The following is a 25,023-nucleotide window of genomic DNA, read 5'->3' as shown; positions in this document are numbered from 1 at the left end:
CACAGGCAACAGCAAACATGCATTTACAATTTTTAATACAAGAAATCAGGTGCTAGATTCACAGAAAACAGCTGCTGGCTGGGTGGAACGTGGGTTCTGTCTGCACTGCACAGTATCCCAGAAGGGTATGACACTTTCATTGGCCACTGGAGTAATTATATATATATATATATATATATATATATATATATATATAAAGGAATGACTGATTTCAACAGAAGAAAGCACACCACATCAAGATAATAATTTAAAAAGAATAAAAACATTGTGTTCGATTCTATATTAGGAGCATTGAGCTCTCTAGTCTGAAGCAATACACCAGGACAGTAGAATTCCCTGAGCCATGTCCCTTATTCCTGTCTCCAGAGCCTCACAATGGTTGTTCTGGGGCTTTGTTAATCACAGACAAAAATCCCATTGACTCTGACAACAAGAATATGGACTTCAACGCTGCATAGTACTGTACAGGGCTGTTACAAAGACAAAGGCACACTTAGCAATGCTACTGTGGAAAAAAAACAGATTCAGCAAGCAATGGAACTTGGTGAAAACTACAAGATTCTACGGGTTTTGAGGAGCGGGCCTACATCGTAATAACTTAACGCCCGTCCTTGCTGCTGCTGTTACAAATGAAAGTTGAATAAATGTGTTTTTCCAGGGACTCCTCTTGGAAAACGGACCCCTTCATATCAGGGCTTGTTTTTTTGCACAGCAGCATGGCCTACATTATGACATACTGACATCTAGTGGAAGTTACATAAAAAAAAACATTATAATTACACGTGGTCTGGAAACGTAGAGAGAAACTGCTGTGCTTCATTGTTGGGGATAATCATGGGTTTAACACACAGAATGACTGCCTGCTGAGGGGCTGCCTGTTTGCAGGATGCAGCTCTCGTAAAGCTGGGTGAGATGAGCAGGTACGAGGATGCAAGCCCGGCTCCAGCTGGCCTCTTCCTCTAGCTCTTCATCGCTGCCCTAGGAATGCTGAACATGGGAATGGAGTCCCTGAAACACAGAGAAGCGAGGCTCAGTGTGCAACAGATTGCACTGGAAACAATCAAAACAAAGCTGCTTATCCCTGGACTACCAAAATGCTCTTTCAATGTTTTCTTTGAGACTGAAGTGTTTCGATATATTTGAATTGAAATGTCACGTGCAGATGGAAGAGAGCTAGTTTTGAATGACTTTGGGCTCCGCTGCATTTGAAGGTTAGTATGTTTAGTATGTTCAAAGAAGGGGAATCTTTTTGATGTACTTGAAAAGGAGTCCCATCAGACGTTCCCATTTATTTGAGACTCTTGGTTTGGGTAATAAGTTTACAATTGTGTAAACAGAAATGCACTTCGATTGTGTCATGCTATTTGGGAGTAGAACTGTGCTGGTTGTGTTGGAAAGCTATGGAATGTGGAATAGCAATGCGAGGGGCAGCTCCACTGCACTCTGAGCGTGGAATAGCAATGCGAGGGGCAGCTGCACTGCACTCTGAGCATGGAATAGCAATGCGAGGGACAGCTGCACTGCACTCTGAGCGTGGAATAGCAATGCGAGGGGCAGCTCCACTGCACTCTGAGCGTGGAATAGCAATGCGAGGGGCAGCTCCACTGCACTCTGAGCGTGGAATAGCAATGCGAGGGGCAGCTCCACTGCACTCTGAGCGTGGAATAGCAATGCGAGGGGCAGCTCCACTGCACTCTGAGCGTGGAATAGCAATGCGAGGGGCAGCTCCACTGCACTCTGAGCATGGAATAGCAATGCGAGGGACAGCTCCACTGCACTCTGAGCATGGAATAGCAATGCGAGGGACAGCTCCACTGCACTCTGAGCATGGAATAGCAATGCGAGGGACAGCTCCACTGCACTCTGAGCGTGGAATAGCAATGCGAGGGGCAGCTCCACTGCACTCTGAGCGTGGAATAGCAATGCGAGGGACAGCTCCACTGCACTCTGAGCGTGGAATAGCAATGCGAGGGGCAGCTCCACTGCACTCTGAGCGTGGAATAGCAATGCGAGGGACAGCTCCACTGCACTCTGAGCGTGGAATAGCAATGCGAGGGGCAGCTCCGCTGCACTCTGAGCGTGGAATAGCAATGCGAGGGGCAGCTCCACTGCACTCTGAGCGTGGAATAGCAATGCGAGGGGCAGCTCCACTGCACTCTGAGCGTGGAATAGCAATGCGAGGGGCAGCTCCACTGCACTCTGAGCGTGGAATAGCAATGCGAGGGGCAGCTCCACTGCACTCTGAGCGTGGAATAGCAATGCGAGGGGCAGCTCCACTGCACTCTGAGCGTGGAATAGCAATGCGAGGGGCAGCTCCACTGCACTCTGTATTCTACATGTAGACCATGTCTTTCTTTCATGTCAAAGTATTTCAAAGAGTAAGGAGCGGGGTTATGAAAAATATAGTGTTATACAACTTGTAACTGTAAGTCTGTTTCAAAGCTCTTTTCTAAATGGCCACTCTAGTTTCTCTGGGGTTTGAGATCTGTCCTCTAAATCACTGCAGGAAAACGTAAAGACAAGTGCTGTGGGTTTTCTGTTCCGTACCACATCACGGATTGGTATTGCTGTGTTACCCATTTCATAATGTGGGCAGTAATCCTGACACTTACAAGTGTTAACAATGAAAAGTGAAATGACAGGTACGGTATTTGAACAGTTGTAGCGACACGTGGGGACGTGGAACGCTCAATTTTTCGGAACCCCGCTACTTACTCTATTTGACAAATCACAGATTTACATCAGTAAAACTCTATTATTTTTTTGTCTTGCGCACATATGCATTATAGGAGAGGTCTAGAAGGCGGCATCTCTCACTCACTCATACACATCCATATATTTCATCCTCCTGTAGAATTTGGCCAGTTTCACAGACAGGATGATGCTGGGAAGCAGGAACATCAGACACCACCCCATGCTGAACCAGAAAGCGTTCTAGAGATGCAAGATAAAGAAACTGAACTGATTAATCACGCAGTCAAGTGTCTTTGTTCAGTGTCTGTTCTACCTTACAGCGTTACAGACTGGTGGAGAACATGTTTGTTTCCTGGACAAGATAAAGAGTTCCTAGTAAAAATAGTTTGTGTTTCAATGGTGCAAGACTGAGCCCATCATAAGGGAAACTGGTAGCTGAAATCCCTTCAATACAAAATGAAGATTCAAGCTGTATCGCTTTACAGTGCCATTAGAGTATACTGCCACCTGGTGGTTCAGGCAGCAAGTAGCAATTCTGTTTGGGAACAATAACAGGTTTTTCCAATATTGTTACTATATTTCTGTGATATCCCCTAACACTGTAGTAACCCCTCCCCACCCCTATTGAAAGAATTGTTTGATGGAATTATAAATCTGAGTGACACAAAACTTTTCAGGAACAGTGGCTTAAAACCTGCTTCCAGGAGACCTAGTCTGAGGCAACTTTGCTGCATCAAACCCCAAGTCTCCCCTGGTGTGCCGTGCAGTGGCCTGAAACCTCGTCTCCTGAAATCAAGTTCCAAGCCACTAATACAGAAGTGTTCCCTCAGCTTTACAGTGGATCTGACAGGAGCTGATGACCAGGATGACAGGCATTGTTTTAAACTGACCAGGGAATCTACGATGTAAGCACAGGCGATGATCTCCACGGCGTCGATGGCGTTAGCAGCAGGTTTACAGCAAGCTACCTTCTGTGTGATCTGCAGGATGAGAGACACTTCATTCACTGAGTTCTACCAGATCAACTGCAGCTCCAGAAACATACTGCTGCAGCTCCATACAATTTAACACACTGCCTCGTTCTTTGTTATGCATTTTTCCAGCGGCAGTTGCTGTAGCCTGCTGGGAGCAAGCAGTGTACTCTGCTCTACAGTATATGATTAGACAGGACTTCTGGAGAGCAGCTTATACTGCTGGTGTGTGTGTGTGTCTATCAGCCTCCAGGATTAGAGTGAAGGCAAAGAGACACAGAGCCTGTTCTGCACGGTCTGCAAACATTTCAGTCAATATTAGAAATGATATTATTTTGGAAAAAAAAAAAAAAAAAAACTCTTACTGTTTGCTTGGCCCAGTCAGCGTACGTCTCAAAATATCCTATCTGACAATTCAGGAATTCTTGACTTTCCTTGAAACAAAACAAAAAAACAAGAGGGAAACACACCAATCAGAGAGCAGCATGGAGAGTCACATGACCCTGCCTCAGCCCCCCCCCCCCCCCCCCTCCCCCCCTCCAGGGAAGGGTATGTTCAGATCATGTTTCAGGGTCTGATCATCCACGTGCTTTACGGACACAGCTGAGCTGCACATTTAAAAGGACACTGTGTAGATTTGAAAGTGCAAGCATAGATGAGAGGCCTCTCTCACATGGAAAGAGCGGATTGATAAAGCATATTAATGACTGAGCTGAACATACTGAGATACAACGTGATGTCTCAACATGGGAATCACATCCTACAAAGTGTCACGTGCCAGAGTCTGCAATACACTTATTAATAAAGGAAGAGACTCCCATTCAAAATGTTCAGCCAGGTTGAATTAAAGAAGTATTCTTATCACATGGCCCCAAACAGCCTGGTTTAAATCAGATCACAGGAGGGCAGGATTAGAGCACCTCTGACATCATTCTGCCAGTGTTTTTGTTCTTTCTTGAGAAATTATATTTTTTCTCACCTTTTTGATAATTTCTGAAGTGTTGGTGTTTAAGACCTTCTGTGCTTCCTTGACCTTTGCAAGAGTGGCATTTATAGTGATCTGAAAAGTAAAAGAACACATTTAGTAGAGCAAGACATTAATGCTGATAATGATCACACTGTGAGGGGCGTGTCCCTGCAATTACTCTGCAAGCTGTGGGCTGGTCTAATGCACTGTGCATGCTTCATGATTTCTAGCAGTGTATCCTTCAGTCATCACAGAGACACTGTTCATTATATTGAAATAGATACAGTATGCGCTGTTCCAGCCTAGTCCTGCATGTCTAATACAGCTTACACAAAGCAACAGCAATACTTACTGGAATCTGGGCAATGGAGACCTTCAGAGGTTCAACACTGTTTTTCAGGGTTTCCTGTAAGAGAGACACATGCAGGTAACAGGCATGACTTAAAACACACACAAGCGGCCATGCTAAAGGTGTTCTATAGTGTGGTTGTAAGATGAATGGGCTTTCTTATGGTTATTACTGAGTTGAAGTTCTACAGAACATGGCAAGTTAAAGGCATGGACTGCATTAGACAAGGACAGCCATTGCTCGTATACAGTTCTATCTCATGGTGAAAGCCCAGCAAAGTGTTACACAGCACAGCGAAAGCGTGGTTAAACCAGAAGCAGCATTGAGTGCAGTGCGCTTCTGCAGGGGTGCATGTCAAGATTACAAACAGGTCCCAGAGGTGCCTGCCAGCGTCCTGCGCAGGGACCATTCCACTGTGGTACTGAGGCTTGCAGATTCAGGGTTGTGAAACTCACCACTTGTGGCTGGAGTTCCCCTGGAATATGTCTGCTGAGATTCCTCAGGTCTGCTGCCTCTGCCATGAGTTCTCCCTTTATCGTTTGATTTTGCTGATTGGACAAAGAAACAGGTTCAATTGTTTTCTACTTGTTTTTACGCTGTGTTTACAGATACTCAGTCCCCCTTTTCCTCTGAATGTATATAATTCTACCTTGTTATAAGAAATGACTGCACTGCTTCGTTCACTGGTGAACCAGAATGTGGCACAGCCAGTGGCGGCTCCAATGATATCATCTAAATATTCTGATAGTAATATTTTAAAAATACCAACACTTTTCCGAACTTTGAAATACTTTTTTGAACAGTAACACATTTTTAAACCTAAAGAATAAAGGACTGACTAATAACAGTAATGCCCATGTTTGTCCATTAGGTGGCACCATGTTCTCAGTTGAATTTCCATGAGTATCACAGGTTTTCATACAGTTTGACACCTTAAAAGGGTAGATCAGTTTTGCCCCAATATCCTCTTTTTGTCTGTTGTTACAATACCACAGTCTCGTGACCTGCACACGCGTATCCAGAGTTCATGCAGATGGCAGAGCTTCATAAAGCAGTTGTAAGTGGCTGTCTTGAACTCACATTCACTGCAAGTTGATCCAAACGATCTGCAAAGGAGTCGATGTCCGGACTGGTCAAATTCTGGTTAACCTGCAAGAAAAGAAGTAAACATAAAGCAATGAGAGAATAGGAACAATCAGCCTTTAAGAGCAGGCTTTTACATGAGCCCCCGCCACCACAAAGAGGTTTTGATCAACCACCTTCCCTTCAAACATCTTGGCAGGATTCAATACTCATGGTTATACAACAGCTTTACCATAGTGTACCTCTTTGTGCTTTACAATGCTTCCCTATGCGTTCACTGTGCTTCATTGCAATTTGCTATGCTTTTATTATAGGGCGCTCTTATAGGTGTCTTTAGGCTTGGGATTAGGGGTCTGGTGTAAACCTCTTTCATCTTTCTGTGTCGATGCTCCGGGACCCGGCTTCAGAGTTTCTTTTCTATTTCTCAGATCAGTAAAAGTCACCTGCTGCTCAATGGCAGTGAAGTTGATCCCATGAATTCCGGAGGAGGAGAAGTCCTGCAGCAGGCTGAGCGAGTCGTTGTTCAGCAAGTTGATCTCAGGAAGCTGGATGCTGGTATTGTCGAAGGCGGCTTGGATGTCTCCTGTGTACTGCCGAGGCAAATCAACAGGTCAGCAGGGAGACTGGGGGAAAGGCAGCTCCTGTGAGTGCAGTGGAGGCTCCACAGTGGCACTTTACTGATATTTCAAAGCAGCTCCTGTGAGTGCAGTGGAGGCTCCACTGTGGCACTTTACTGATATTTCAAAGCAGCTCCTGTGAGTGCAGTGGAGGCTCCACAGTGACACTTACTTTACTAATATTTAGAAGCTCATCCAGATTAACCAAGTCTTCCAGGTGCAGGGTACTCCATATAGGGTCATTGTTCTTACAATCACTGAAATATAGAAATTACATGGTCATAGGAAACATGAACAACACTGCTTAGTGAAAATCAGTGCAACTACACCCAGGTTTGAAAGACATTGCAGCTATTCTGAAATGATTGATTCACCATCATTTCATTTCTGAAGGAAGAGAAGAAAACCGAATAGAAAAGAATACAAGTCCCATTGGTATTGCACACACAAGAGCACGTACCTGTAAATCTGAGAGATTTCCAAATGGGTGTTCACCCCGAGCATGTGAGACAGGTTGAACCCCTTGATCACACCTGGGGTGTCGATGAACTGCAATTAAACACACATGAGCGCAGGCTGGCAGTCATCCTTCAATATTCATTTCAATGGGGTTATGCAGCACAAGCGTGACTATGCAATTGTAACTGGGTTCTAAATAAAAGCTTCTCTTAATCCCATCAACAATCAGAGGACAGTGTAGGAGCTGTTATACAATGCATGGTTTATTTCACAGCCAGCATCACATACCGTAGATCAGTGGGTACAGTTCCATGCTTACATGATGACCGTTACCTTTAAAAGCTGCTGGTTGCTCCAGGGCTTGCAGACCAGCGTGTAGACATTCCCTCCCAGCAGGAACATCAGCAGAACCAACAGCATGAGCAGCCAGGAGTAAAGAAAGCTGAAGCCAACCCCCCTGCAACGGACAGCACAGGAGTGAGGATGCAGCTTCAAACACTCCCATCGTCCACACACTCTCCTCTCAAACACTCCCATCGTCCACACACTCTCCTCTCAAACACTCCCATCGTCCACTCAAACACTACCATCACCACTCACTCAATCTCTACTCAAACACTCCCATCACCACTCACTCAATCTCTACTCAAACACTCCCATCACCACTCACTCAATCTCTACTCAAACACTCCCATCACCACTTGCTCAATCTCTACTCAAACACTCCCATCACCACTTGCTCAATCTCTACTCAAACACTCCCATCACCACTCGCTCAATCTCTACTCACGCCATGAAGAAGACACCCCCGCAGTCTGCAGTGCACGATCGCTCAGTGGGGTCAGCGCTGGGTCTGAGCCCAGCGGGCCCTAAGAGGAGCCCCAGACTGTTACACACAACCGCCAGCAGGACCAGGCAGCTCAGGATGAGCCCTGCAATCCACCTGGGGAAGAGAGACCCCCAGCTCCCAGTCAGCTGCACAGGATTGGGTCGTACTTTACATGAAGGGTCACACATCATTACAATGTTTTTATTCAAAGTTACAATGTACATCTTCCTACATGCTCATCATACCTGTACTTATCTGCCTGGGAAACCCCTGGAAGATACGTGTGCAGGTCGCCCATTACAGTGTCCAGCTGCTTAGTCACGTCTGTGAGCTGGTCCAAAGGAATGTTTTGGGCAATTTGCCCAATTTGTTCCTCAATACCCTTGAGTTGTTTCTTCACGTCTGAAGCACACAAGAAAGAAGAAAAATATAAAAAATATATAAAAAATTAAAAAAAAGAAAGCTTTGGGTCCCAAGATCATTGCTGGATCTCTAGAGTGTATCAGGCATGGGGTGTTTTCAGGTCACCCGTATCAATGACTTGTATTCAACATCATTGTTAGATCTCTAGAGTGTATCAGGCACAGGGTGTTTTCAGGTCACCCGTATCAATGACTTGTATTCAAGATCATTGCTGGATCTCTAGAGTGCATCAGGCATGGGGTGTTTTCAGGTCACCCGTATCAATGACTTGTATTCAACATCATTGTTAGATCTCTAGAGTGCATCAGGCACAGGGTGTTTTCAGGTCACCCGTATTCAAGAGCAGGCTCTGTATTCCTTTATTTCCGAGTTTTGTTTTTAAGGTTTGTGATATCACCCATATCAATGATTTGTACTGTATTGCAATGACAGGAAGCTGGAGCAACGAATCCAGACACAAAGCCCTCAGACTCAACCCACCTGCCACCACCCCTCTGGTCTCATTGCTCACTCTCTCTGGAATGCTGTTCAAGGTCTTGTTAGCCTACAGGTGAAGAAATGAGACACAGTTAGACTGTATGCAATAGATCCCATTTGGGAGTGTGGCTGCCTGACACATCCTCTTGTGTTCAGTCTGACCTCACATACTGCATGTGGGAGTGTGGCTGCCTGACACATCCTCTTGTGTTCAGTCTGACCTCACATACTGCATGTGGGAGTGTGGCTGCCTGACACATCCTCTTGTGTTCAGTCTGACCTCACATACTGCATGTGGGAGTGTGGCTGCCTGACACATCCTCTTGTGTTCAGTCTGACCTCACATACTGCATGTGGGAGTGTGGCTGCCTGACACATCCTCTTGTGTTCAGTCTGACCTCACATACTGCATGTGGGAGTGTGGCTGCCTGACACATCCTCTTGTGTTCAGTCTGACCTCACATACTGCATGTGGGAGTGTGGCTGCCTGACACATCCTCTTGTGTTCAGTCTGACCTCACATACTGCATGTGGGAGTGTGGCTGCCTGACACATCCTCTTGTGTTCAGTCTGACCTCACATACTGCAATACCCCACTTTCTCCCACTGGGATCAGGTAGAATTAGCCCTGTCCCAATTACAGCACAATGTATTAAAAGGCGACGTCTCACCTCATTTACTATGGCACTCAGGTTAGCATCCTTCACTTTGCTGATGGCATCCATTGGGGAACTCAAGTCAGGCATCTAACAGAAAGGAAACATGGGTGTTAACATTGCAAAAATATCACAACCTGCATCTCCCTATCGTACCTGAGATTAGTGTAGTTACACCTCTACAAGCGAGCAGACTCATCACCTTCATAGCCCTTGGCTTACCCCACTGAAATCCACATGGACAGTTAGTTTGTCTAAACTGCCCACCGATAGATCACAGCCTGAACAATTCGGATTCTTCAGTGTTTGCTCTATGCGATTCCGAATGGCTGTCAGGTTTTTCACAATCTCTTGCTGTTTTTGCTTCAAGTGCTCTGTTGTGGAGTTCACGCTCATCAGCTCCTCCCCAATGGAGGTAACCTCTAGAAATGGAAGAAAGAAAGAGAGATCTTTAGCAAAAACACCAGGCTGTTACTGAAGGACCACGCGGTAAAAACCTCCAAACCCTGCGCTCGCATTTCCCTTTTCCTCAGGAGTGTCAGCTGGGATGGATGGCTTGTGCACACATCAGTGACTCAATCACTATAGTTGAACACCATGCTTCGGCAGGGCCGATGTGCTGTTCTATTCAGTATTGCTTCCGATACATCCTGTCCACCCTCTACACTGTGGAGCGGCTCTGTATTGCCCTCAAAGAAACACAGGCTGTGTGTGATGGGCTCTCCGCAGCCCTTCCCCAGGATGCTGTGCTGCTGGATGAGAATGTCTTTGTAGAACTCTGAAGGGGCACAGTTACCTTGGCTGACGAGTAGGAGCGAGTCCAGGGCGCTGTACATGGGGCCCCCCAGGGCCTGCAGGATCTCCCCCCCAAGCAAGGGGCCAATATCTGGAGAGACAGGTCAGGGGTCATCACCATAGAGAAAGAATTCCAGCTTGCTTCACACATGGCTGGATTCATCGAGGTCTTTAGTAAAATGCAATTTCAGACACATGACTCTGAAGGAGTCAGGTACAGAGTCTAAGGTGTGACTGAGTTTCTAACCAGGTTTTGTAACATCACCAGTTTCATTTTACTTTATACAAAATGGTGCAACTTCCATTTTTGTGTATAGACCTTGATAAATCAGACTCAATGTCTTCACCAATAGGGTTTTGAAGAATTTCCTCTAAAGACTGAAAAAGCATAGGCTGTGTACTTCTACCTGGAGGTCCAACCCAACAGACTAACAAACCTTTGGTTCAGATAACTGTGTTTGGATAATCCTGAGTTTTAAGTAATCACTAGATCAGCCAGCCTCCTGGCTCTCTGCATCACACTAACACTGTCATCACTAGATCAGCCGGCCTCCCGGCTCTCTGCATCGCACTAACACTGTCATCACTAGATCAGCCAGCCTCCCGGCTCTCTGCATCACACTAACACTGTCATCACTAGATCAGCCTTCCTCCCGGCTCTCTGCATCACACTAACACTGTCATCACTAGATCAGCCTTCCTCCCGGCTCTCTGCATCACACTAACACTGTCATCACTAGATCAGCCAGCCTCCCGGCTCTCTGCATCACACTAACACTGTCATCACTAGATCAGCCAGCCTCCCGGCTCTCTGCATCGCACTAACACTGTCATCACTAGATCAGCCTGCCTCCCGGCTCTCTGCATCGCACTAACACTGTCATCACTAGATCAGCCTGCCTCCCGGCTCTCTGCATCGCACTAACACTGTCATCACTAGATCAGCCAGCCACCCGGCTCTCTGCATCGCACTAACACTGTCATCACTAGATCAGCCAGCCTCCCGGCTCTCTGCATCGCACTAACACTGTCATCACTAGATCAGCCAGCCTCCCGGCTCTCTGCATCGCACTAACACTGTCATCACTAGATCAGCCAGCCTCCCGGCTCTCTGCATCGCACTAACACTGTCATCACTAGATCAGCCAGCCTCCCGGCTCTCTGCATCGCACTAACACTGTCATCACTAGATCAGCCAGCCTCCCGGCTCTCTGCATCGCACTAACACTGTCATCACTAGATCAGCCTGCCTCCCGGCTCTCTGCATCACACTAACACTGTCATCACTAGATCAGCCAGCCTCCCGGCTCTCTGCATCGCACTAACACTGTCAATAGCCTCTTGCTAAACTCTACCCTTGTGTGTCCCTTTCCCTCCATCTCAACTTCAGTCTCTTAGTAGCTGCTTACCATTCAAGCTCCTGCTGACTTCATCCAAGGGCTTTGAGCTCTCCTTAACCACGGCATTGATTTGCTGGGAAGTACAATAAAAACACCAGAGTCTGTTACCCTTAAAGAAGCCACCCTGTTATCAGCACTGTGTCTCCCATCTTTCATGCAGACTGCTGGATAAAGATTCCAAGTCAAAGTGTTTCTAGAGGAACCTTGGAGCATCCGCAATACCATGACGGCATTTAAATCATGAGAGTGCTAGCTTGCAGGAAAGCTACATGGATTATACCTAAGAATCGGAGAAGAAACTTTGCTTGGCTTTTTTGGATGATGTCCTCATGACCCAAGAGCCTCTGCTTTCTGAGGGCCCTCAGTCTACACTGCCTAACATCCCACAGAGGTCATGTGGTGGAGGGCACTTCTTACTAAATGTATATCACTTATTGTTTTTCTGCTAATCAATTCCCAGTAGTGTCCAGCACGTACCTGGGGTATCTCACGCCCTGTACACGACGCAGTGAGCCCCTCTCATCAGTGTATCTCACGCCCTGTACACGACGCAGCGAGCCCCTCTCATCAGTGTATCTCACGCCCTGTACACGACGCAGCAAGCCCCTCTCATCAGTGTATCTCACGCCCTGTACACGACGCAGTGAGCCCCTCTCATCAGTGTATCTCACGCCCTGTACACGACGCAGTGAGCCCCTCTCATCAGTGTATCTCACGCCCTGTACACGACGCAGTGAGCCCCTCTCATCAGTTCACAGCAGTGTCCAGCACGTACCTGAGGTATCTCGCTCAGGAAAGTCTTCATGTTGTCCAGGGTGTCGTTGAGGAGCTCAGTGCTGTTGTTGATAGCCTTTGTAAACTTGTCGTTGCTGATGAACATACAGATATTCCCCGCTCTGGTTCAGCACACAAAGAAATAAGAGTAAAAAAACAAACCCAATCAGTACTGTTGCTTGGCAAACAAGTGAATGGTGAGTGCTTGGATATCCTGTGTTTGATAAGGCAGGTATTTACATAATGATCATAATACGAAGAACACATGAAACAATAAAATGCAAAGAGTTGTGCACAGTTAACCACAGTGATTTATATCAAATGAACGTAATGGGGTCAAGCAGACATATTTCTACAGGTCAAGCGGACCCACGTTTCTACAGGTCAAGCGGACCCACGTTTCTACAGGTCAAGCGGACCCACGTTTCTACAGGTCAAGCGGACCCACGTTTCTACAAGTCAAGCGGACCCACGTTTCTACAGGTCAAGCGGACCCACGTTTCTACAGGTCAAGCGGACCCACGTTTCTACAGGTCAAGCGGACCCACGTTTCTACAGGTCAAGAGGACCCACGTTTCTACAGGTCAAGCGGACCAACTTTTCTACAAGTCATGCGGACCCACGTTTCTACAAGTCAAGCAGACCCATGTTTCAGAAAGGGCCTTCAGAAAGTGTTTTGAAGTTCTGTATGTTTTTTCATCACAATACTCACAGTATGACAATGGTGATCAACATCAGGGACCAATACAGCCCTCTCCTCTTGCAGCTTGTCTTCTTGGACTGTTTTTGGTACATCCTCCCACCACAGTTACCACAGCAACGGCAGCAACAGAAGAAGAAACCAATCAGAGGCATGAGCAGGATGAAGAGGATCCCGATGGCAGCACAGACCAGGAAGCCAGCCTCATACTTCAGCACCTGGAATGATTTGTTTTGGGGTGCAGTGTTATTTTAGAAATGCTTCAGCACCTCGGATGATTTGTTTTGGGGTGCAGTGTTGTTATTTTAGAAATGCTTCAGCTCCTGGAATGATTTGTTTTGGGGTGCAGTGTTGTTATTTTAGAAACGCTTCAGCACCTCGGATGATTTGTTTTGGGATGCAGTGTTGTTATTTTAGAAACGCTTCAGCTCCTGGGATGATTTGTTTTGGGGTGCAGTGTTGTTATTTTAGAAACGCTTCAGCACCTCGGATGATTTGTTTTGGGGTGCAGTGTTGTTATTTTAGAAACGCTTCAGCACCTGGGATGATTTGTTTTGGGGTGCAGTGTTGTTATTTTAGAAATGCTTCAGCACCGCGGATGATTTGTTTTGGGGTGCAGTGTTGTTATTTTAGAAATGCTTCAGCACCTCGGATGATTTGTTTTGGGGTGCAGTGTTGTTATTTTAGAAATGCTTCAGCACCTCGGATGATTTGTTTTGGGGTGCAGTGTTGTTATTTTAGAAATGCTTCAGCACCTGGGATGATTTGTTTTGGGGTGCAGTGTTGTTATTTTAGAAATGCTTCAGCACCTCGGATGATTTGTTTTGGGGTGCAGTGTTGTTATTTTAGAAATGCTTCAGCACCTCGGATGATTTGTTTTGGGGTGCAGTGTTGTTATTTTAGAAACGCTTCAGCACCTCGGATGATTTGTTTTGGGGTGCAGTGTTGTTATTTTAGAAATGCTTCAGCACCTGGGATTCGCTCATAAACCATTAGTGGTTATTTATTCATGTGTGGATTTCCTATAGTCTCTGGTGTATTTGATAAAATGGTGCTTTATCCCAGCTGAGAACCATCGTAAGTCATTAACACAGTCACTCCGGCCACACTTCCGTTATGCACTACACAACAGGAAGCGCAAAGCAGCAGCCAATTTACGATTATATGCTGTACTGCAGGAGTACTGTTTACACAGGCCCACCTGCAGTATTATACAAACCAACACTGGAATTGAATTTTGCATTTTCCACTCAGGATCATATTCAAATTCCTGATGCAAATTCCCAGTGCGGTTCAGCTGCGAGTGATGCTCACAAGCGACTGTCCAAAGAGCAGCTCATAGAAGAAGAAAACTGAGCAAGACTAGCAAGACATGCATTCACAAAATAAAACAAACAGACTAAAGGACTGTGGATTGACGAAGCACTGGGGAATAAAGCTGCCACCTTAAACATGTAAACGCTTTCCTTTAGTTTACTAGTAGTAATAAACGTTTAAAAAAAAAAACTATAAAACAAGCATTGCGCAGCAGACAAGTCTGGGTCCTTTTACCCCCTTGTGCATTTCTGTATCACGCTGCACCCACATACTAATTGAAAGGCATTCCGGTTCATTCTTAAACAACCTAGCTTATTTCATGCAAAGACTGGCTGTAATTTCCCAGCACAGGAATACAAGCGCTTGTTAAGAAACTTCTCAGGGGCTTGTATTCCTGTGCTGTGCTCAGAACACTCAGGGGCTTGTATTCCTGTGCTGTGCTCAGAACACTCAGGGGCTTGTATTCCTGTGCTGTGCTCAGAACACTCAGGGGCTTGTATTCCTGTGCTGTGCTCAGAATAGTCAGGGGCTGCTGTGTGGAGAGTAAATGACCTTGCTTGTTTATCATGATGCAGCATCAACATTTAAAACAAACAGTCCCCTCTACGTGGCACGTGAGACTGTGCAGGAAAAAGGTACAGTATGCAAAGATCAAGTAAGACTGGTTTTGAATGACCAACTCTGAGGTAAGCTGTAGATTTGCATTAGGTCTGATAATAATTGGCGTGTGCTTAATATCATGCACTGAACCACCCAGCAGAAACTATTGTGTGCAAATAGCTTTTCCTTGTGAAGGACATTCTTTTTCTGCTATACAAAAAATGTATCGTGTAAGGCTTTAGTACTACATTTAAAAAAAAAAAAAATGTTATTCATTTAATATATCTTTCTTTTTTTTGACAAGCCGTTCAGTTTCATGCAGGTAGTTTACACATTTACAAATAAAATGTAAACAGGGCAGCCTTACTGGGGAAATAAAATCTGTATTGTAGCAGATTAATGTTAACGCTTTGAAATTCAGCAATAGCATTATAGATACAGTATATATATATATATATATAATATATATATATATATATATATATATATATATATTATATATATATATATATATATATAGTATTTATAGTTCTAGTGTAGAAACATTCATTTTGTATTCATCTGAATAGATTCCATGTGTTTTATACTTGTGCATGAACAGTAAGATGTCATATCACATTGTACTGCTTTGAAATATTAAAAGAGGCAGCCGCTTCACATCCCCTCCCTGTGTCTCTATGATGCAATCACTGACAGTGGTTCTGGATTATGCTAATCCAATATTAGAGTTTTGTTTTCCTCTTCCTTTACTTGGCTTTGAGCTTGCCTGAATAATTCTAACTGCCTAGCACATGACAGTGTGACCTTTCAACTCTGAGTAAGCAGAGTAGGAGGGACTAGCCGGGTTGAAAGGCCAATGAGGAAGCCTTGCTCATTAATAGCTCGTTAGCAATACTAATGTCCTTACCATTCTCAGTGAGTCTTCCTGGATGATTGTAGAGACATCTTTTATTGCTTCTGTAAGGAGTTCTGAAAAACAAAAACCCAGAACATAAGAAAAGAACACACACCTCACTCAAGGGATCTGTTGCAGTTTAGGAGAGCAGCAAGTCAAACACTGATTTGAGACCCATGTTATTGGAGAGCAGCGAGTCACACTGATTTGAGACCCATGATATTTCCCTGTTCTGTGGTGCCATTCATCAAATTGTTTCTAGAATTTCAATGACTGTCTTATCATCAAATGCCAACAGTGCAGAGTTGTGTTTGATTCATTTCTGTTCTGTTGATCTCCTCCTTGCGACCGATGAGTTGATGATCCTGACATTGTAAGACACATACTTCCCTCCACTACAGAGATTGCTCTTTGGTTAAATGGCGAGAAGTTGAAAGGAACACAAAGCCACTTTGTGAGACTAAATTTCAGGCCACTGTATGGCACACCAGGGGAGATTTGGGGTTTGATAGAGCAAAGTTGCCTCAAAAACAAAGTTTCCTGGAACCAGGTTTCAAGCCACTGTTCCTTTGTGTTCCCCCAGCTTTATACCTACAACAGTCACTTGCATTGATTCCATTATATCCAGTTCCATTAACAGTCATTGTACCTGGTACACAATGAGGCAGCGCTTCACTGCAGCTGTGGCTTGCATTGGCTCCAGTGGATGTATTGAACACCATCCTGCTGAAATTGGTGAATTCCAGACTTATCCAGCCAGGAACTGCTCAAGTCCCAGAAATGATGAGCTAATATTAGTAGCCGATGCTAGAATCAGTTGTATAATTGTGCCATCTAGGGTTCTTCTGCCCTCTCTAACAGGGTGTGTCTTTCTTAGAGTGGGGGGGGGGGGGGGGCAGCCAGTTCACACAGCGGCCCCCTTCCTCCTGGTTATCTTTCTCATTGATTGAACAGCATTGTAAACAGCAGGATTTCTGGTTCTCCTATCACACAGTGTAACCAGGCAACATCAGAGTCATTAGATTCTGTGCTAAAACACAAGTGTGACAGCTAGCACAGAACGTTGTGTTACACAAGGCTCAGATTACAGTGCCTGCTTCAGAAGCAGAGCAGAGACTGGGGTTAGAAATGGGTCACAGTGGAAAGAGTGCAACAGCTTGCCATCTAGAGAAGTAGCTACTAACCTGAATTACCAGATAGAGTCAGAACTGCATGCTGAAGACCAAAAACAACTGCCAGTCAAAGCTGTCTCCACGCATGGAGTGCGCCCCTTTCAAGTGCCCTCGCTGAGTACATAACTGTCATGCTCTGCCCTCTAACTAGCTCTGCCACAGCACAGGGGCACAGGGTGAAGGGTATAGCATACAAAGACAGGCCACATGCACCTAGATCTCCACAAACACAACTGAAGCTGAGGGAGGGAAAACAAGCCACTTTCTCAGGAACAGTTATGTTATGCAGCAAGACACATTCTGGCCTTCTTTCCATGTAACACATTTACTGTGGCGTGAGAATTAGTAATTTGCTAACAATGGATAATACAGGCCTATGCCTTTGTCTAGGTAAATTGGGCCAGTTCATGACATCTCTGTCACCACTATTTACTTTGCTTATCTATCACACACAGATTTACCCGTTAGTAACATTATACAGCAAGATTAGCTGAAATCAAACCAGAAACGTCCCACGCCTGTGAATAGTGATGAAATGAACAGGCTGTGCACAGTAGGGGGAAGGGAATAGTGGATTGTCCTTTGAACAATGTATTACATTTCATGCACCACACTTTCACACAGTCTCCACCTCTGAACATGACCTGATATTGTTCAGAAAACACCGTAGTGAAAGAAGCAATAAGATCTCTTGATGCTAATAAACAAAAGATGCTTCAGGCTTAGGGAAGTACATCAAAGAGGGAACTGTTCCCCTGCAGAGTGATCTAAATGCATACCCTCCAACAACTATTGGGACATTTAACTAGTAAGCAGAAAAACGAAAGGCTCTTCCTCAAGTCTCTCTTGTTTGGTGAGTTTTGTTTGTTCCTGCAGAGGACAGCAGCTCTTGCAGCGCTTTATTACAAGTGGAGTTTGTTCCTCATTTTGTGATCCTGCTTCCTGTCAGATTATGATATTGAAGAGTTTACTGCATGCTGTTTATGTTTAGCGTACAGGTTGTTGTGGTGATTATTGTATGCATGTTACTATACTTATGTCTCTAAGGACTTAATTGCCTTCTAAAATATTGTGCAAATAAATTAACAAAGTAATCAACACTCTGCCTCAAAGGAGGTGCACCCCAGATTAATCATGAACCAGAAACCTGCACCCCTGCAACACTCTGCCACTTTCAAACACTTTTTTTTTAATAACTGGAAAATGTTATCTTTATTATTTATTTCCCAGGTGTGAACTGAATCACCCACTCCCATCACAAATAAAGAGAAGATCATGAACCACATCCTATAAACTGAATCACCCACTCCCATCACAAATAAAGAGAAGATCATGAACCACATCCTATAAACTGAACCACCCACACCCATCACAAATAAAGAGAAGATCATGAACCACATCCTATAAACTGAACCACCCACTCCCATCACAAATAAAGAGAAGATCATGAACCACATCCTATAAACTGAATCACCCACTCCCATCACAAATAAAGAGAAGATCATGAACCACATCCTATAAACTGAACCACCCACTCCCATCACAAATAAAAGAGAAGATCATGAACCACATCCTATAAACTGAATCACCCACTCCCATCACAAATAAAGAGAAGATCATGAACCACATCCTATAAACTGAATCACCCACTCCCATCACAAATAAAGAGAAGATCATGAACCACATCCTATAAACTGAATCACCCACTCCCATCACAAATAAAGAGAAGATCATGAACCACATCCTATAAACTGAATCACCCACTCCCATCACAAATAAAGAGAAGATCATGAACCACATCCTATAAACTGAACCACCCACTCCCATCACAAATAAAGAGGAGATCATGAACCACATCCTATAAACTGAATCACCCACTCCCATCACAAATAAAGAGGAGATCATGAACCACATCCTATAAACTGAATCACCCACTCCCATCACAAATAAAGAGGAGATCATGAACCACATCCTATAAACTGAATCACCCACTCCCATCACAAATAAAGAGGAGATCATGAACCACATCCTATAAACTGAATCACCCACTCCCATCACAAATAAAGAGGAGATCATGAACCACATCCTATAAACTGAATCACCCACTCCCATCACAAATAAAGAGAAGATCATGAACCACATCCTATAAACTGAACCACCCACTCCCATCACAAATAAAGAGAAGATCATGAACCACATCCTATAAACTGAATCACCCACTCCCATCACAAATAAAGAGAAGATCATGAACCACATCCTATAAACTGAATCACCCACTCCCATCACAAATAAAGAGAAGATCATGAACCACATCCTATAAACTGAACCACCCACTCCCATCACAAATAAAGAGAAGATCATGAACCACATCCTATAAACTGAACCACCCACTCCCATCACAAATAAAGAGAAGATCATGAACCACATCCTATAAACTGAACCACCCACTCCCATCACAAATAAAGAGAAGATCATGAACCACATCCTATAAACTGAACCACCCACTCCCATCACAAATAAAGAGAAGATCATGAACCACATCCTATAAACTGAACCACCCACTCCCATCACAAATAAAGAGAAGATCATGAACCACATCCTATAAACTGAACCACCCACTCCCATCACAAATAAAGAGAAGATCATGAACCACATCCTATAAACTGAACCACCCACTCCCATCACAAATAAAGAGAAGATCATGAACCACATCCTATAAACTGAATCACCCACTCCCATCACAAATAAAGAGAAGATCATGAACCACATCCTATAAACTGAATCACCCACTCCCATCACAAATAAAGAGAAGATCATGAACCACATCCTATAAACTGAATCACCCACTCCCATCACAAATAAAGAGAAGATCATGAACCACATCCTATAAACTGAACCACCCACTCCCATCACAAATAAAGAGATCATGAACCACATCCTATAAACTGAATCACCCACTCCCATCACAAATAAAGAGAAGATCATGAACCACATCCTATAAACTGAATCACCCACTCCCATCACAAATAAAGAGGAGATCATGAACCACATCCTATAAACTGAATCACCCACTCCCATCACAAATAAAGAGAAGATCATGAACCACATCCTATAAACTGAATCACCCACTCCTATCACAAATAAAGAGAAGATCATGAACCACATCCTATAAACTGAATCACCCACTCCCATCACAAATAAAGAGGAGATCATGAACCACATCCTATAAACTGAATCACCCACTCCCATCACAAATAAAGAGAAGATCATGAACCACATCCTATAAACTGAATCACCCACTCCCATCACAAATAAAGAGAAGATCATGAACCACATCCTATAAACTGAATCACCCACTCCCATCACAAATAAAGAGAAGATCATGAACCACATCCTATAAACTGAATCACCCACTCCCATCACAAATAAAGAGAAGATCATGAACCACATCCTATAAACTGAATCACCCACTCCCATCACAAATAAAGAGAAGATCATGAACCACATCCTATAAACTGAATCACCCACTCCCATCACAAATAAAGAGATCATGAACCACATCCTATAAACTGAATCACCCACTCCCATCACAAATAAAGAGAAGATCATGAACCACATCCTATAAACTGAATCACCCACTCCCATCACAAATAAAGAGAAGATCATGAACCACATCCTATAAACTGAATCACCCACTCCCATCACAAATAAAGAGAAGATCATGAACCACATCCTATAAACTGAATCACCCACTCCCATCACAAATAAAGAGAAGATCATGAACCACATCCTATAAACTGAATCACCCACTCCCATCACAAATAAAGAGATCATGAACCACATCCTATAAACTGAATCACCCACTCCCATCACAAATAAAGAGAAGATCATGAACCACATCCTATAAACTGAATCACCCACTCCCATCACAAATAAAGAGGAGATCATGAACCACATCCTATAAACTGAACCACCCACTCCCATCACAAATAAAGAGGAGATCATGAACCACATCCTATAAACTGAATCACCCACTCCCATCACAAATAAAGAGAAGATCATGAACCACATCCTATAAACTGAACCACCCACTCCCATCACAAATAAAGAGAAGATCATGAACCACATCCTATAAACTGAACCACCCACTCCCATCACAAATAAAGAGAAGATCATGAACCACATCCTATAAACTGAACCACCCACTCCCATCACAAATAAAGAGAAGATCATGAACCACATCCTATAAACTGAACCACCCACTCCCATCACAAATAAAGAGAAGATCATGAACCACATCCTATAAACTGAATCACCCACTCCCATCACAAATAAAGAGAAGATCATGAACCACATCCTATAAACTGAACCACCCACTCCCATCACAAATAAAGAGAAGATCATGAACCACATCCTATAAACTGAAACACCCACTCCCATCACAAATAAAGAGGAGATCATGAACCACATCCTATAAACTGAATCACCCACTCCCATCACAAATAAAGAGAAGATCATGAACCACATCCTATAAACTGAATCACCCACTCCCATCACAAATAAAGAGAAGATCATGAACCACATCCTATAAACTGAATCACCCACTCCCATCACAAATAAAGAGAAGATCATGAACCACATCCTATAAACTGAATCACCCACTCCCATCACAAATAAAGAGGAGATCATGAACCACATCCTATAAACTGAATCACCCACTCCCATCACAAATAAAGAGAAGATCATGAACCACATCCTATAAACTGAACCACCCACTCCCATCACAAATAAAGAGAAGATCATGAACCACATCCTATAAACTGAACCACCCACTCCCATCACAAATATAGGAGGCTGTGTGGTCCAGTGGTTAAAGAAAAGGGCTTGTAACCAAGAGGTCCCCAGTTCAAATTCCACCTCAGCCACTGACTCATTGTGTGACCCTGAGCAAGTCACTTAACCTCCTTTTGCTCCGTCTTTCGGGTGAGACGTAATTGTAAGTGACTCTGCAGCTGATGCATAGTTCACACACCCTAGTCTCTGTAAGTCGCCTTGGATAAAGGCGTCTGCTAAATAAACAAATAATAATAAATAATAATAAAATAAAGAGGAGATCATGAACCACATCCTATAAACTGAATCAAATAAAGAGATCATGAACCACATCCTATAAACTTCAGATCCTACTACTTCCCCTGGTAGGCTGCACTGTGACTTTTGATTGCTTGTTTCAATATGGCAGTATTAAATGAGGGGCACTCACCTGTGGGGAAGGGGTTGGGCTGGACCATGCCCAGGAAGGAGTGGACCATGTCTGATAACACTGTGATCCCAGTGTCCCGGCTTGGGTCCGGTTTATAATGGGACTGATTGAGGTTGTTCAGTTCCAGGGATCTACTGGAGCAGGCACCTGAAGCAGCCCACACTCCACAGCAGCCCAGCAACACAAAGAGCAGGGTGGTCTTCATAGCCATGCCTGCAGAGGGAGAGCGAGTGTAACAAAGGGTCCATACTGTATCTATGGGAGGACCCTGTTGTGAGATTGTGAGGTTCATGCCTGGTGGGTTCCCTGTGTGTTCCAGTGTATTCGTGTGGGTGTCTGGGTTCCCTGTGTGTTCCAGTGTATTCGTGTGGGTGACTGGGTTCCCTGTGTGTTCCAGTGTATTCGTGTGGAGAGGCCATTGAGGAGAGCAGGCAGAAATGCTACAGCACTCAGGTGAAGTCAAACAGTGTAAGCTTGAGAGGAGAGAAGGTTCTTCCCCCTGTGCTCTGCAGCCAGCACTAACACCACTCCTTCACAAGCTATGAAATAAATATTTAACTTTCAAGTGGCCTTCGGCAAACCAAGCTGTAAATAATTACATTTGCTCCAACAGGAAGAACATGTTCTGGGAATGCTACTGTTTTAAAAGCTCTTGGATACCGAACACAACACTGGATGAGCTGTGATTGGCTTGCACCTGTCTTGACTTGCTTGCAGAAAGCTGCTGCGTCACAGCTTGGTAAAGAACGTTCGGTTCTGGAAGTTCAGGTCTGTGTTAGTCCAGATGTAACTGGACACTTCAGACAATGCTGTATGGATATGTTTGCCCCCAATGATATTGCAAAGGAAAGTATGAAGATCTTTATACACGTATACTGGCTGACACTGACCAAACATTGAGATATGTTGTTTTTATAAGCACAGTTACATATGCTGTAACATGAACAGAAACGCTATTCTGATGTACACGCGTGTTTACAAAGATCATATCGAGACATGGTATAGTACAGTCTATCATTAGGGCTAATTGATTTTCGGTGTTTTACCTCTCCATTAAGAATTCAACTGATCCATTCGTGTCTCTCAATCACACTGAGAAACGTGTGAACAGTAACACTGATTTCATTTACGTTTTTTTTTTCTTTCTATATAACATTGGCTTTTAAATCGGCCAAGCCTTAATTTTTGGTTTCCAAGCAGAACATACAAACGATATCTGTGTGGTCCAGTGGTTAAAGAAAAGGGCTTGTAACCAAAAGGTCCCGGGTTCAAATCTCGGCTCAGCCACTGACTCATTGTGTGACCCTGAGCAAGTCTCTTCACCTCCTTGTGCTCCGTCTTTCGGGTGAGACGTAAGTGTAAGTGACTCTGCAGCTGACGCATAGTTGGATAAAGGCGTCTGCTAAATAAACAAATAATAATATCGCAACATGTTAATAAGCGGCTGATCTTTATTAAAGCTACAAGGTATTTTATTCTGGACACACTTTATTACAATCGTTCTGCGTGAACGTGTTTACATTAATACAGAGGACTCGTTTCTGCTTTGAAATGAAAAAGTAAGACTTACAATTTAAAAGCCCCTTTAGTTAAATTAAATCAAAGTTATTTTCCATTGACACGTTCCTCGGTTGTGATTGGCAGACACCAATGGTTTAACAGGTTTCATTTGAATTCTTAAAGGCGAGTAGGAAAGTCAAGGAAAACATGGAAAATCAGAAGCCACATTGGTAGCTGGTACATATTGCCATGTTTGAAAGACATCACGACTCAACAGACCCCGTTACCAGTCAGTTCTGGGTATGGCTCTGTACACTTTATGTATAGCTTTTATGTTCCGCAACACATGACATTGAAACAGTTGAACTCGTTACCGCAGAGCTGCTTTAGCGATGAAAGCGTTCATGTTTTTCAGTTCACACGGTACCGCTACACGTTACAATATGGTTCGAGTCTGTTCTCTGCCCATTGTTAATTTCTCCAACGCGCAGCACCTGTTTAGAAAACTCGAGTGCCTTCCGCAGACCCGACAGGTTCTCCACTGGCACACAATAACGCTGTCTGCAAAGCTTGGCCCAACTTAATAGCCTAGTGAGCAAATCTGCAAATCTTCAAATCTTGTAAATCTTCAATCATTTCTGAAAACAAGTACCAGAAAAGTTCACTTGTTTTCAGTAATAAAACGTGGTAGACAAAATACAACAGTTAAAACCTTAATTGGAAAGTATAACATTGTAATGTGAGGCTGAAACTTAATGAACACCACTGACCTGTTCTGTTCTCGTTGGCATTCCGGAACGTGTAACTATTCCATTCACTTGGGCACCTGGCTTTGCTTTACAATGGGGACAAACACACGCCCGTTTAGGTAAGTTAGCCTGTCAGTCCAGGAGCAGGACCTAGTCACGCCTACTAGCAGTTAACTGCCACAGTACCTAGACTATTGAAACTCTACCATCAGCAAACCTGTAACAGTTATCTGGGTTTCTGCGTACATTTTACACAATCTGCGATATAATAATGACGGAGGTGTCTCCAAACGGTATTCTACATTGTTTAATTGAACCAGCAAGCCTTCAACC

General features: G+C 44.1%; 1 protein-coding gene across 3 annotated transcripts; it reads right to left on the bottom strand.

The window, feature by feature from the left end:
• Positions 1-18: 18 nt before the first annotated feature.
• On the bottom strand, positions 19-24,949 carry prom2 (prominin 2). Of its 3 annotated transcripts, none has more exons than XM_058985420.1 (24): positions 24,712-24,949; positions 22,442-22,654; positions 16,019-16,080; positions 13,207-13,412; positions 12,496-12,616; positions 11,730-11,793; positions 10,322-10,411; positions 9,748-9,947; positions 9,541-9,615; positions 8,873-8,936; positions 8,215-8,371; positions 7,931-8,083; positions 7,474-7,597; positions 7,142-7,230; positions 6,854-6,938; positions 6,508-6,654; positions 6,062-6,130; positions 5,437-5,529; positions 4,985-5,038; positions 4,645-4,725; positions 4,031-4,099; positions 3,585-3,674; positions 2,777-2,934; positions 19-1,008 (listed from the first exon to the last, which is right to left on the bottom strand). In XM_058985420.1, exons 2-23 carry the CDS (start codon positions 22,650-22,652, stop codon positions 2,818-2,820), a joined length of 2,421 nt encoding a protein of 806 aa, XP_058841403.1. In that variant the 5' UTR covers positions 22,653-22,654; positions 24,712-24,949; the 3' UTR covers positions 19-1,008; positions 2,777-2,817. The 3 variants fall into 3 exon arrangements, with proteins under 3 accessions (XP_058841403.1, XP_058841401.1, XP_058841402.1); XM_058985418.1 differs by having other exon boundaries at positions 2,822-2,934; positions 24,712-24,948; XM_058985419.1 differs by lacking the exon at positions 24,712-24,949 and adding an exon at positions 24,436-24,529 and having other exon boundaries at positions 2,822-2,934.
• Positions 24,950-25,023: the final 74 nt, after the last annotated feature.

Source organism: Acipenser ruthenus, chromosome 13 (genome assembly GCF_902713425.1).
Source record: "Acipenser ruthenus chromosome 13, fAciRut3.2 maternal haplotype, whole genome shotgun sequence".
In the NCBI taxonomy this organism is placed as follows: domain Eukaryota; kingdom Metazoa; phylum Chordata; class Actinopteri; order Acipenseriformes; family Acipenseridae; genus Acipenser; species Acipenser ruthenus.
The sequence above is the reverse complement of the archived record's forward strand: the minus strand, read 5'-3'. Positions and strand labels throughout refer to the sequence as shown.